At 53.2% G+C, this 13,718-nt stretch overlaps 2 protein-coding genes across 4 annotated transcripts in view; one reads left to right on the top strand and one right to left on the bottom strand.

Moving 5' to 3' along the window:
• Positions 1-6,137, bottom strand: part of SCAI (suppressor of cancer cell invasion) — a 41,016-nt gene extending 34,879 nt beyond the window's left edge. The window contains exons 1-2 of one of the 3 annotated variants that reach the window (XM_061476745.1): positions 5,983-6,137; positions 5,802-5,846 (exon numbers count right to left, since the gene is read on the bottom strand). In XM_061476745.1, the coding sequence (XP_061332729.1) occupies positions 5,802-5,846; positions 5,983-6,035 (98 nt within the window). In that variant the 5' untranslated portion in view covers positions 6,036-6,137. Of the gene's footprint in view, positions 1-397; positions 5,772-5,801; positions 5,847-5,982 lie in introns of those variants that run through there. The other 2 variants (XM_061476746.1, XM_061476748.1) reach the window with 2 other exon arrangements.
• A 524-nt stretch (positions 6,138-6,661) lies between these two features.
• Positions 6,662-8,209, top strand: RPL35 (ribosomal protein L35). Its single transcript, XM_061476674.1, has 4 exons — positions 6,662-6,812; positions 7,026-7,162; positions 7,570-7,651; positions 7,989-8,209. Exons 1-4 carry the CDS (start codon positions 6,810-6,812, stop codon positions 8,136-8,138), a joined length of 372 nt encoding a protein of 123 aa, XP_061332658.1. The 5' UTR covers positions 6,662-6,809; the 3' UTR covers positions 8,139-8,209.
• Positions 8,210-13,718: the final 5,509 nt, after the last annotated feature.

Genomic DNA, 13,718 nt, shown 5'->3' with positions numbered 1-13,718 from the left:
AAATATACCATTTTTACAGCTAACTTGCTTAACCTTTAGAGCTACTCCTACTTCTGCAAGAGGTAAAAAAATCTTAAAAAAATAGCAAAACCATACAAACCCAACTGAGCCTGCAACACATTTGTGCATGAACAATCATCCTCTCTTCCACAGCAAGGAAGCCTGGTCCAGATTGACCTGCATGTGGCCCTGTTGGTCTTTCCCTACCCACCACAATAACCCCAGCTCTCCCACCCAAAGGGACCTGCTTCCACCATCCCAAGGCTCCACACATGCCAAGCAGCTGGCCAGATGCCTCCTACAAAATACAACTCTTCCGTCCCCCCTTCCCATCAGTACGTGCACCAAACACATTGCTCTCCTTCAACTTCCCTGGAGTTTTGTGAAAAGTACTCACTAGATAACCTTCAGGACCTTTCTTCTTACAGCAACACTGGTGACATCAGGCAAGTGATTTAAAAGCTGCTTGGAGAAGAAGAAAAAAGAGGGATCCTGACTGTGCAATTGCATAAACTTTGTTTCCTAAAGAGGGGAAAGGAGAAGGAAGGGGATATATAAGAACAGAGGATAAAAACACACGCACAGTTCTCCAGATGCAGGCTGCTATAGCAAATACAAGTAACAGACAGCAGGCACAGAGTTATATAAGAATTTTATTTTATTACTGCAAACTGAAAGTTTAATACTTTCACATGAATGTGTGGCTCATTCCTCAGCATATCAGGAGACCAGAAGTTTTGCAAACACAATCTTATATTTAGACCTCAGAGCTAACATGAGCTGCCACCTCTGCATTACCTTTGACATCTCAGCAGGAACAGTGTCAAGACTTCCTATAGGGAAACAGCCTACACCACAAGTTCAACCACATTCCAAGTCAAATGAGCTTGAATATCCAGGATGCAGCGTCAATCCTACTATTTTAGCTTCAAATAAGTACTTGTTCTATAGAGCCAGGCTTTTCATTTATATTACACATCTTTAAAAATCCTTTTATTGGTTAAAGCACACCTGTCTGTATCCAGAGCTGCAGCTTGGGCATCTCTGCTCCCAGCACAATGCAGAGCTGCTTGCTAACAGCATACCATGGAAACAGTATTGTCCCTTCTCGCCTTCTACATTGCAATCATCCAAGCCACACCTCACCAGCAGGCTCTTCTAAATGCACTATGGGTGGACTCACTTTAAATACAAGAGACATGGTATCACCATGGGATGCACGTGGCCTTTTTCAATTACCTTCATAATACAAAACTTCTGCTTCTCTTCTTTATGTTTCTGCCACGGGCAATTTGTTCCACCTTTGTCCATCCTGCGCCCTCTGTGATCCCGCTTTCACTGCAGCTCATGACCTTTTGTGTACAGGATGAACAAAGGGCAAAGGCTAAAAATGTCATCACAGTTGGTCCTCTGCTCTTCTACCGACTTAACTCGTGTGCTACTAAAAATGAGCTCAAGTTCAAAGTCAGACTGAGGCAGAATTTCTGGGTCACCAGAGTCCAGGAATCCACAGAAGATGGCGCAGAAGCAATGTGGAAGAAGATGCAAGTGTTTCCTTTCATCCAAATTCAAATCATGAATCTGTAGTGGTGCCTGCATGCCACCTACATGGTACTCAGTAGTCATTTGCATTGTATGAAAGAGCAATAGAAAAAAGAACATCAGGCTAGCCTACTCTTGGCAGGGGTGGGAGGGGAAGAAGGGAGACAGAAAAACATCATCCACTGCGGCAGGCCGTGCTGTGTGTATTTACATTTCACAAGCTAAACTATTTAGTGGTTTATTTACACACAATGTTTTTGGAGCAGCTAAAATGCCAGTTGTGTTTTATCTTCATTTTGTGGCAAAGCACATAAGCCATGAAGCCATAGGAAGAGTCTGCAAGTGAGATACAAACCTTGTGCATTTGGAAAAGCACGTAAGCCACTGTGAGAAGGAAGAAAGGTTTTGGAAGCACAGGCACAACAAGGGTTGAAATGCATTAGTTATGACAAGACACTCAAATGCAACCAAGGCACTCGAAAACAACAAACAAGTCATAATACAGCAATTTATGCTGCAGGGATTGCACATCCCAGCACACCTCTCGTAGCCAAGTCAACCTACAGCAAGGCATACCGGGGCCTCAGGTCTCCACGGGCTGCCCCTCCATGTTAGTGAGGAGGGAATTGCAGTCAGCTCCATTTTATGCACATTTAATGGCAAGATGCCAACACAACTGTTGACAGAGCCAAATCTGGGCCCCCTTGAACTAAGCCATCACCTAAAGCAGGGCGGAAAAGCACATGCCTCTAGCATCTAGAGTGGCCAAATTCCTGAAAAGCATCTGAGTTACAAGATCAATTTTTTCCCTTTCTTTACTCAGAAAACGACTCATGTTTTAACTCCTTGATTCACACTCATTAATGGAGAACCGAACAGCTGCTATACAAGGTATCTTGATGTTAATGTGATGAAGAGAGTTCTTTCTGGCAAGTCAAATGATTTACTAGATGGTCCAAATGGCAGTCCAGACCAGTGTCCGATCTGGAGGGCAGTTATCATCACTCTGCATCTTGTCAGCACTCCCAGCCAAGGTATCTGTGGCTGCTATCCAACTGGAGCCTTACCCTGACAAAAGAGAATGCAATACACGGGAAAGCTTTTTGGTCTGTTCAGTTCACTTCTTCTCTCCAAACTGTGTTTGGCAGTAAGATGCGACCAAGCTCGGGAACTGCATGGAGAGCATCATCACCCTGGGAATTCACCCTCCTCAGTAGGAGCTGCTCCTGGACCATTCCTCAGCCACACAGCAGAGAAATCCCTCTGCTGCCTTCTGCTTTAATTATATTTTAAAAATTCAGCCTCTAGTCTGTGTTCCATTATAATAATAGCAATAATTAAAAATACTTCAAACGACGAGTCCTCTAAACCTGCTGTTCCATCCAGGCTTTTTGGCACCGCACACTTCCTTTCTTGACTGACATCCTCAGGGAACCAGATTGATGGTTATTCTATTCTATTCCTGTTGCAGGGCTGTACTGTGTTCTCTCAGCACATGTAAACTGCTAGGTAATATTTGTGTTGGCAACTAACTTACATACTTTATAGAAACAGACCTCTATTTGACCTGCCATGCAGCTCCCACACACAATTTGGTCTGCTCCCTTAAACTGTTTCCTTCTGCTGCAACACATACCCCATTCCATACCTCTGTTTCTAGCCTGTTTAAAAACGACATATCCAGAACAGAGCTTATGTGCTTAAAGAGAGCAGCTCAGCTACAAAAGCCAAGCCTGCAGAATGTTCTTATGCAAGAATACCAAAGAAAATTATTATAACACTTGCATGTACAGGTCCTGGTTTTCCTTCTCCAAAGATTGCTCCAAATGAACATTTGGATTAAAAAAAGCTATGAAAAGTTCTGCTAAAAAAGACATCAAGACACAGATTTCTGTGATAAGACTCTGATGGCTGTATCATGCTTTAGGGGGTTGGGGAGGGGATGTTAGGGGAATTCACTTAACAGTTAAATTTTATCTATTTAGGCATCACCTCAGAACACTCACACCAGAACTCTTCCTTTCTTGCCATCATGCAGAATAAAAGACAAGCCAACAAATTAATGTGTCCAGAGGATCAAATGTATTCCCATCATCCATTTATACCGCAGCAGTTTATCAGCAACTCCATTTAAAGCCAACAGAGCCAAACCAGCATACAAGTGATGCAAAAAGAGGCAAAATCTGGCTGGCACATGCCAGGGCGAGTGCAGCTGCAGTGTGAGCAGAGGACTGTGCAGTCACATCATGTGACAGGAGCAGCACTGGCAGCAGAGGAGGGAGAGCTACAGCCCCCATCCTCCCACCTCCCTAAATCTCAGCCCTCAGTGCAGCGTTACCAGCAACACAATCTCATTTCAATGCAGAACTGACTCAGGTTATAAGCTTCTCAATATTTTGAGTTGTTATTCTCCATTTTTATTACTTCCCTCCACCAAATAAAAGAGGTGAATAACAACACAGGCAAGCTATGTATTCCTCCCACTGCTAGGCACTCTCAGCATTCTATCACTTGTAGATCTAGTTTCTCAACTAAGCAGGGTGAACACAGACCACGGCGCTGCTGCTGCATCGTTCTTACATGTAGCACTTAGCCCAAGTAGTCATCTTCACGATAAAATCTTCCAGTGTTTGCAAACGACATGGATTGCCAACTGAATTTTGATGCTGTATTGCACCTGTATTTCAAGATAAAACAATGATCACAATCTCCTTTGTAGCATAGCAAATTATTTCTTCTCTCCACTGAGTTTCTAGGAATGTTTTTTTTGTATTTTCTGTAGCAAAGAACCCAGCTATTACATTTGTGTAGGCTAGCTGTATTATTTCAGCACAACTGGAGAATTATGCTCTTTGCTTCTACTTAGGTGACTCAGTTTCTTTCATTTAACATAAACTGTGATCCGATTCATCAAAACATTTTGAGAGTGACTTATCTGATTTGAAAACAAAGCATCATCTCTTCTATAAACATGCCCTACAGTCAGGTGTGATGCTTCTTAATTGCTCCCTTATGAGCCTGAGCCAGGGCAGTTACAACTGTTACACTGCAGGGTTCACACAAGGTGAGAAGATGCACCAGGCAGTAACTGCATCTGCAAACTTCCACAGCAAGAGCCGTACCAGGATGATCTTCCAGGATTTCTGAAGGCTGCTTCCAATACTGCAGTTCTGCTGCTCGCAGGAATGGTGGGAGAGCACACGCATGCTGGGAGACTCACTTATACCAGCATTTTAAGTCATCATGTGGTTTAACAGTGCTGCTTTGCAGCAGCTTAGACAAGATACTGAAAAATATGGGTTGCATTTGGACAGCTCTTGCAAAATCTAGCAGGTTTTTATATTAAGGGATCCGTTTTGTAGGCTGGAGAACTAGAACTGCATAGCCAAGACACAGATTAACCACAGGATCTTGGAGCCTGGTTAATGAAGTACAGAAGTGTGACACATACTTTGATGGAAACAGGTCCTGTTCTGTGGTGGCAGATTAGACCCAGACTCTAGAAACCCACAGTCTTGATCCTCAATGTTTTCCCTGGGACAGCCTTTGGTTATGGCCATTTTCATAGCCAGCAATGGGTAAGAATTTTGGGGGGGACTGACACAACATAACAACCTTTCAGCTTCCACCCCCAAAGGCATTTCACATCACCTATTGTCCAAAGCATTTCTCAGTACAAAACAAGCAGCTGGAGAGGCGGAAGCTGCTGAGATAAAAGTTTAAAATCTGAGCAAATCCAGGATGGTTCCATCGAACCTGCAATCTGGATATCGAGCACAGACAGCTCTTGCAAAATCCAGCAACATTCCACCCAAAAGGATTCACTTGCCGATGCAGAAATCCGGCTACCTGTCAAAAGCACACCGAACACCTCCAGCCCCGCCAGCTGGGAGAGGGAAGATAACATCAAGATCGAAGAAGTTAATGAGGAGGGGGCCGTTTTGGAAATGATCGCGGTTCCATTGCAAACCAAGGCCTAAGCAGAAGACGTGTCACAGCGCATTCCTCTTCCCCGTCCGCAGCAGACAGCGGCGAGCGCGGCTCGGTGCACCCAGGCACAGGGCCTCGGCAGCCTGCAGCGCCATCGCAGCCCCGGCACAGAGCACAGACCCCGCGAGGAGCTGCTGCTCGCTTCGGAAGGCGCCGAACACCGCGGCGGAGCCCGCCCGCCGCCGGGAGCTGCTCACCGGGTGCGGGATGCTCCGCGCAGCCCCGGCCGCCCCCGCCCGCACCTGCCGAGCCGCCCGCTCCCGCCTTACCTGGGCTTCCGCTTGCGGCAGGGCTCCTCCGCCGGGCCTGGAGCTCTGCGGGGACAAGACAGCGGTGAGGGGCGCGCCGCCGCCGGGCCTGCCCCGAGGCGCCCGCAGCCGCCGCCGCTCCCGCCCGCCCGCCCGCCCGCTCTGCCGCCCCGCCCGCGCCCCGCCGCTCCGCCCCCCGCACCTGGAGGCCGGGCCGGTGCGGGGCAGGCGCTGTCGGGCGGCTCCTCTCACCATCCGCGCCACCTCCCACCGCTCCCGGGCACAGCCGCCGACACCGCGGCGGCGGAGGCTTCGGCTGCGCGGAGCGCGGCTGCCGCCTCACGCTAGTCTGGGCCGGCCTCGCCCCGCCCTCGCCCATGCCTATTGGAGGAGCGCCCGGTCTAACGGCGAGGCGGCCTTCTGATTGGCTCCATTGGCCGTCACTCAGGATTCCCCCCTCCCGCCCGCGCGGAGCCGTGAGGCTCGGCGCCGCTGCCTGGATACGGAGGGAGGCGGCGTGCGGCGGCGCCACCGTGCGGCCGGGCCTGTCGCGACTGGACGCGACCGGTTCCTTCCCGCCCGGCCACCTGCGTGCACAGCCCAGCCCAGCCCCGCTCCCGCCCCGCCCGCCGTCACATCCCCACCGCTGCTGGGGTAAGAGTGCCGCACCTCGGCCGGCGCGGAGCACTGGCTCCTCTCTGACGGCTCCAGCGGCTGAAAGAGACGCGGGGACGGCGGCGGCAGCCCCAGGGCTCGGCGGCGGCAGAGATCCGCTGCGGCAGGGCAGTAATCCCCTCCCGAGGGCCGCAGCCCCGTGCCCGGGGCTGCCAGCGCTGTCCCGCCGTCGCCTCCCGCCTTCCCTGTCAGAGCCTGCGGCCGGTACCACCGCGCTGCCGGCGGGGGGGGGTGTGCAGCGCAGGCTCCTCCCCCCGTCCGGCCGCGGATTGGTAGGCTCCGGCCGACAGCGCCTCCTCCTGTCCCCTCGCGGCTTCCGTCCCTTCTGCCCGGAGCGGCGCCGGTGCTGCCATCATGGTGAGGAATTCCCGGCCTCGACCGGCGCAATCCGGAGGCATCCGCGCGGGCCCCGCCGCTGGCCGGGCCCCGCCGCCGTCACGATGGGGGGGGGATAGGGGTGGGCGATGATGCGGAGCCGAAGGGGCGGCGGGAGGTTGCGGGGAGGCGGCCCGGGCGGGGATCGCGGCGGGATCCCGGGAGCGGGGCTCACGGCCTGTCCGGTGAACGCAGGCCAAGATCAAGGCCCGAGACCTGCGCGGGAAGAAGAAGGAGGAGCTGCTGAAGCAGTTGGACGATCTGAAGGTGGAGCTGTCTCAGCTTCGCGTGGCCAAAGTGACCGGCGGGGCCGCCTCCAAGCTCTCCAAGATGTGAGTGGGGCCCGGCCCGTGTCCCGGTTAACGCCTGTCGGTGTGACTGCGGGGGGCGGCGGAGAGGCCTGCCTGAGCCTTAACGGGGTGTGAGCGGTGCTGGCAGCCGGTACCGTGTAGGAGGCTCGGGCTGGGGCGCGCTGTGCTTGAGGAGCGCATTCATGGTCCGTGCGGCCCCGTTGTACTGCACAAAAAGAGGGGGAAACGGTACAGAAAGGCTTGAGAATGGGTTTGTGGGCGGAGATGTTGAGCTGAGATGTGCCGGCAGTTGTTGGTGTTTTGCTGCAAGGTGCTGCAGTGTAAGGTTACTTGTTGTAGCGTGTACAGGTTTCCTCTATAATGGGGTTTAGATCTGTGGTGCTGCTCTGTCAGTGTGTTCTGATACATCCTTCTGTTCCCACCTGCAGACGTGTGGTGCGCAAATCCATTGCCAGAGTCTTAACTGTTATCAATCAGACCCAGAAGGAGAACTTGAGGAAGTTCTACAAGGTAAGAACAAACATCTGGCATAGTGGTTTTTTCTCTCTCACTATTTTCATATACATATTTCATAAGAAAGAAACAGTTTTGTAGATTGTTACTTAAAAGCTCAAGAAAAAAATGTATGTGTTCAGTTTTCAAGTTCTCTAGTCATGACTCCTTTTTATTGCAAGACTACCCCAAGTTCTGTAAGCTTGGTGTGAATCTGCTGTTGCCTGGAGGGTCTCCTGGACAGCATCACCTCTTTGAGGTGTAGCAGCCTGTCTAGAAGGTGCTGCTGTCTTTGTGCTCATGTACCTGACTGGGACATCACAGTCTCTTAACTGTTGTTTGTTTCTGCAAACAGGGCAAAAAGTATAAACCTCTCGATCTGCGGCCGAAGAAGACTCGTGCCATGCGGCGCAGGTTAAACAAGCATGAAGAAAACCTGAAGACCAAAAAACAGCAACGAAAGGAACGTCTGTACCCAGCCCGGAAATATGCCATCAAGGCATAAACCTGCAGGGTGCTGAGAGTCCTTGCTGATACTGGCTGAGTATGGCTCATTAAATAGAGTTTTGTTTGGAAGCTGTCGTGGTGATTTTCTTGGTAGTAGTGGGATAAAGATGTCATCATCTTTATGAGGAGAAATCAGAGCATTCAGAGAAAGTTTGAGCTTTTACTGCTAATGAGAACAGTAATGTGCAGTTTAAGATCATTGTCCTCTTTGAAAAGCAGGCAGATGGGTACAGGTCTTTAAGCTGGTTCAACTTCATGAGTAAAGTGTTTAGCTTCAGACTGATTTAAAGTGGAAACTTGACACAGATGCTTACAGCGAGTCGGTGTTCATTGCTTCAGTACCTTGAATGTTTAGGTTTTGTCTTGTGCCAGTGTTTTGTGTTAGGTGAAGAGATTTGCTGAGGTGTTTTAGCAGACTTCATTGAAACTGAAGGATTCCTGCAGCAGTTGGTTTGGATCTGTGTGCAACAAGTGCCAAAGAATCCCTGTCTTCCCCTGGTTCAGGTGGATGCCGTAGGTGGCTTGCCAAGTTGAGCTGCGGCAAGGGGTGGCCAGAGGCTGCTGCAGCCTCCCTCCAAGAAACTCCCGTAATTGCAGCAGGGAAGCTGGGTTCCTGCATCATCCTTCAGAGTTGTTCCCACTTGCAGCTGATTCAGTCTTTGCAGACAGCTCCTGGAAGTGTGAGGTTGTGCATGGGGTGATGGGGACAGTGAAGGCTCCACCTGATGTCACCTCTCAGCAAGGGCACATTTGGATGCGCAGTGTGTTCTGTGTGTCTGTGCAGGACTGCGGGTGCTTGCGGGCAGTGACCTGCACAAGCTGCACTGCTGCCTGCTACAAAGCCTCCAGGCTTGAGTTTGGAGAATAAACAGGAATTGATTCTAGCTGTGTTTCTTTTGGATGAGGATGGTCCAGCCAGACTCTTGTTTGCACACAGCGTTACATGCTTTGGGATGGGAAGAGGGGAAGCTAAGTTCCAGTTAAGTGTTAGGAAAATGTAGAAAAGGGTTGATAGTTCCAGAGCAAGCGTTCTTGTGTGCATGTGAGGGAAACTTGGAAAAAGCTGAGCTTTAAGGTTGTTTCAGTCAAGGCACTCTGTGGTCTCACAGTTCCATGCTTCCACCTGTGAAGTGCAGAACTAGTTTGACTTTCTATTCCCCGTGGAGTTTTTTGGGACTCAGAAACGGAGTTGTGATTCCAAAGGCCTTTTTTGGTGCTAATTGAAGGAAGAGTTATGAAGTGCTGCTCGAGCATCGGGGATGCAGCAGTCATGGTTCGTGTTAGCGTAGCCAATGCATTCTAACACAAAAAATTCTCTACCCATTAGGGGGTCCTTAGATTGGATCCAGATTCTGTTTAGGAAAAAGATCTTAATTCTGCTCACTGAACTAAGCATACATCTGAAAGGTTTTTGAGCCTCAAACAAGTTTCAACCAGAGAGGTCTAATTATGTGTGGTAAAGTGAATTTCCCATATATTGAGCTATTGGGAGGGATAGCTTTGCAATGACGCTAGTACTGGCTGCGGTGGCTTTGGGAGCTTAGCGTGGTCCTGAACACGATACGTCTGGCGGAGGAGGCTCAGCCTGGCGCAGCTCAGTCCTGAGCCCCAAATGGGGCCAGGCTGCTGAAACGTGCTGTAGGATGGCCTGTTGCCTGTGGGAACTGGCTCCTTCTGCTCATGTTCCCAGTGCCATGAAGTGAGGCAGGGTTACACATTGCTTTGTGTTGGGTTTCTGAATACCCTGCAGTGGCAGCAGCCGCTCCTGGAGAAGTACATGCTTTTTACCATGTGCATGGCCCTCCAGCACACCGCTGTGAGGATCCTAGATCCGTACACTCCTGTCCCAGGAGCCTGGTGCCTGGAAGAAGGGAAGAGGCTGCTCCCTGTGCTGGGAATCATGCAGGCTGCATTTTGGCCTCTTGTAGATGGGTGTTGGGTGCCCCATGCTCCTCAGGCAGTGCTGCTGAGGGGAGCCTGAGGACTCTTGCCAGCATTCCCAACACTGAAAAGTAAAGGCAGGTAACATTACCCTAATGGTGCTCCAGAGGCTGCTCCTGGATGGTGTGAGCTGTGGAGCAGCTTGAAAACAGGTGTAGGAAGAAGGTGAATGCGTCTGATCCTGAGCCTCTGATGGCAGCATCGAGGGGAAGTCACAGGTTTGGAGAGCAGCATCATGACCAAAGAAGGCTCTAAACACATACACAAACAGCAGCTTGAAGCTGGCACCTCTGAGCATCCTGAAGTCACATCTGGGAGGGTTTTGCTGGTATTTGTATGTCAGCACTTCTAGAGGGGGAATGGTTCAGTTGGAAGGCGCCTCTGATGCAACTGCCTACTTGGAGAAAGGCCAATTTTGGGGATAAATCAGTTTGATACAACTGAAGTATCTGTCACTGAAACCCCCATCAATCTGATGTAGTTTTGACCCTTTTCTGTACACTTTTGTAAATGAAGAGCAAACCAGAGGGTGCTCAGCTCAGTGTCACCTCATCCTGCCCCACAGCACTGGGTCAGGCCCAGCATTTGCCCCCAAGGACGGACTGTTTCTACCTCCTGCCCAGAGGGTTGTGGAGCAAAGTGTGGGACTGCTTCCCTGGGAGAGGGAGTGGTGGCACAAGGGGAGTAGGTGACCTGCCAGACACGTGGCTGGGAAGCTGGGACTGCACCCAGCAGCCATCCCCATGGTGAAGCAGGAGTCAGTACAGGGGGGCAGCTCCAGCTTCACTTTGTGCACAGTCCACAGCAGCTCTCTGAGGAGGTAAATGAGTTTCTGGCACCACACTAAATCCTGGGGTTGAATTACTCCATCCACCCGTAGCAGGGTGGCAAAACCAACCAGTCCAGCCCTTTCATCAGAATTACAGTGTGCTGTCACAGAAGACATCCCAAGGACAAGCAGCTCCTTAAATCAGAAACAACATCCCGATTGTCCAAATGGACGCAGACGTGAAGTGAGGGGTTCTAGCACAGGTTTCCTCCAGGGCACGGGTGGAAAAGATGCTTGTTACTGCTGCAGCGTGAGGCAGGTGCCTGTCCTGGTCTGTGTCATCAGCTCCTGGGGGTCTCCACCGCTCTCCTTCACGGACCCTGCACAGCTGCCAATGCTGGCTCTGGTTTAGCACCAGTGTTTGCAGAGCATCAGAGCCTCTGCGGCTCAGAAATGTTCATTTTCCCTTCTAAGTGCAGCTGTCCCTCAGCATCGGAGCAGGAACGGGGCCGCGGGGCCCTGCTCCTGAACTGCCCGGGGAAAGCTGCTCCGCACCAAATGAATCATTTCCAGGGCGGGGAGGAGGAGGGAGGAGCAGCCAGGGAATGACTGCAGGGCACAGCCCAGGGCTGATGCCACTGCCCAGGGAGCCCTGGCCGCCTGCCCTGGACAGTGTTCAGCAGGACCAGATGTTCCTCTCCCCAGCACAGTAGGCACCGGCCAAGCGCTGATGGTGTCTATGGGCGCTGGCAGGACCCGCTCCGGGACCTTATTCTGCAGCTGGGGCAGGGGTAAGGGGAGAGCTGCAGAGGGAGCAGAGACAGATGCAAATCGTACAAGGTCTCCACCTCCCTTGGCCAGTGTTTGCTGTGATGGACACCAAGCCCCAGCTCTTCTAACGCTCCTGGCACTGCTCCCGTCACCTCCCTCCTCTGGGACGGCTCCTCAGCAGCACTCCTGAGCGCTAACACTGAGTGCTGACCCCGGTTTCTGCACGCAGCAGGGTGTGCAGGGAGCATGGTGGGACACGCAAGGTGCTGTGCAGGGCAGGACGGGCAGGGAGCTTGGGAACGACCACCCTGGCCGTATCCAGATGCCCTTCACCGTTCCACATCCTTGTGTGCGAGGGCAAAGGCAGTCCCGCACGGCTGCATGCGAGCAGTGTGTCTGGTGCATGGGGCTGACAACAAAACCCACGTTGTGGTCGCCCGGTCCGGTGGGGAAACGCCGCACCCCTCGGCCAGGCAGGGTCTGCCCGGGGCAGCCGCCCGCTCCCTGCCCTGAATGCCCCTTCTGTTGGCTGGGCTGGGTGAGGACTTGCCCCGCGCTGCCCCGGTCCCGCTGCTCCCATCAATACGGGCAGTGTCTGGATGCAGGCGCTGCGCAGTGGGGCCCTGATCCCGCCATCCAGGGAGCTCCCGGACAAAGGTGGCCCTTGGGCTCCCCGGAGACAGAGGCTCCTGCTCCCTGCCAGCCCGGCTGCGCATCTGCAGGGTGATGGAAGAGCCCTTGGACAGGGGTGAGCAGAGCCCAACCATGAGAGCGGCCCATGGGCAGCCCAGTGTCCTGTGCCGTGGGGTGCTGAAGGGAAGAGGTGCTGCAGGGTGCACCCCACTGTGCCGGGGGGCTGGGATGGTTTGGAGCTGGCAGTGTCAAGCCCGGGAACAGATTCCTGTTTCCACTGGTGAGTGAGTCAGCGGCGGCACCGCCAAGGCCCAGGGCTCCCTCCCTTCCCTCCGGCCACTGCCACCTCAGCCACGCAGCCCTTTCCTGCTGCCACTCGGGATCGGCAGCCTCAGCACCTATGGCCCTGCAGATGGGTGCTGCCTGCGTCCACCGCTCTGCCCCTTCCACCTTCCTCCTCCCCTGCAGCAGCTCCATGCTGGGAGCAGCGTCAGTGCTGAGCTGTGCCCTCTGTGCCTGCTCCATCCCAAAGAGGGGGACATGGAGGGACGCAGAAGCCCCTGCTCCCGCGGGTGGGTTCACGCCTCGGTTTCCCCACCACAAGTTTCTGGCAGGCTCTTGCAGCCGCAGGAAGGTGCGAGCAGAGCCGGCAGCGCCTGCTGCTCACCCGAGCAGCGCTGTTTGGGTTGGTCAGCACTCGCATCCTGAGCCCCCGCTGCACTTCCAGACACAGCTTCACTGCGGTTACAAGAGAAACAGCTCCCACTGCGAGAGCAGCCCTGGCCAAGGGGAAGCACTTGAGCGGGTTTGATACCGGGCACCTACACTCACCTTCCGAAGGGAGCCTTGTGCACTGTGTCCTCCCCTGTGGGTGCAATGATCTGGTGGGATACTCATCCCGATGAGGTGCTGCCCTGCAAGCATGGCTCAGGGATGCGCAGGGCAGGGATGCCCAAGCAGAGTGTGTGTGCAGAGCGGTGCCAGCTCCATCCTGCTGCGCTGCTGCTGTGACCGGGAGCCAGGACACATCCCTGGGGAGCAGCAGGGAGAGGCACATCGGGAAATGCCTCCCCTCCCCGTGCTGCCAGGGCTGCCGGCAGCAGGGACTGCACAGAGGGACGGGTCAGGGAGGGCAATAAAAATAGATCCCTGTGACGCTCGGTGCTGCTGCTCTGCCTTTGAAGCGTGTTTGCAATGTGGGCACAGCCCCAGCACTCGCTTCCACCTGCTCTGGACGCACATCACCTCCTTCCTGGGTCAGCAGCTCCCAGACGGAGATAAGAGTGGAGGGAAGAGCCGATTCCCATCAGATGCTCCGAGCACAGCCATTCCCAGCCCTGCAGCCCCCGAGCAGGCAGCTCTTGGCTCTTTGTGGCCGGGGAAGGGCTGCGTGGCCATGGGTGAGTTGTTGGAGTGTCTTGTGCCCAGGATGGGGTGGGCACAGGGCAGCCGGTGGTGGCTGGG

This window comes from Pezoporus flaviventris, unplaced genomic scaffold (genome assembly GCF_033815535.1).
Source record: "Pezoporus flaviventris isolate CSIRO_AGI_PZ_B2104156 unplaced genomic scaffold, CSIRO_AGI_Pfla_v1 ptg000097l, whole genome shotgun sequence".
Classification (NCBI taxonomy): domain Eukaryota; kingdom Metazoa; phylum Chordata; class Aves; order Psittaciformes; family Psittacidae; genus Pezoporus; species Pezoporus flaviventris.
The sequence above is the reverse complement of the archived record's forward strand: the minus strand, read 5'-3'. Positions and strand labels throughout refer to the sequence as shown.

Coding starts and splice junctions, on each gene's coding strand:
- RPL35 (XM_061476674.1), top strand. Junction 7,163..7,569: donor GCCTCCAAGCTCTCCAAGAT/GTGAGTGGGGCC, acceptor TCCCACCTGCAG/ACGTGTGGTGCGCAAATCCA. Junction 7,652..7,988: donor ACTTGAGGAAGTTCTACAAG/GTAAGAACAAAC, acceptor TTCTGCAAACAG/GGCAAAAAGTATAAACCTCT.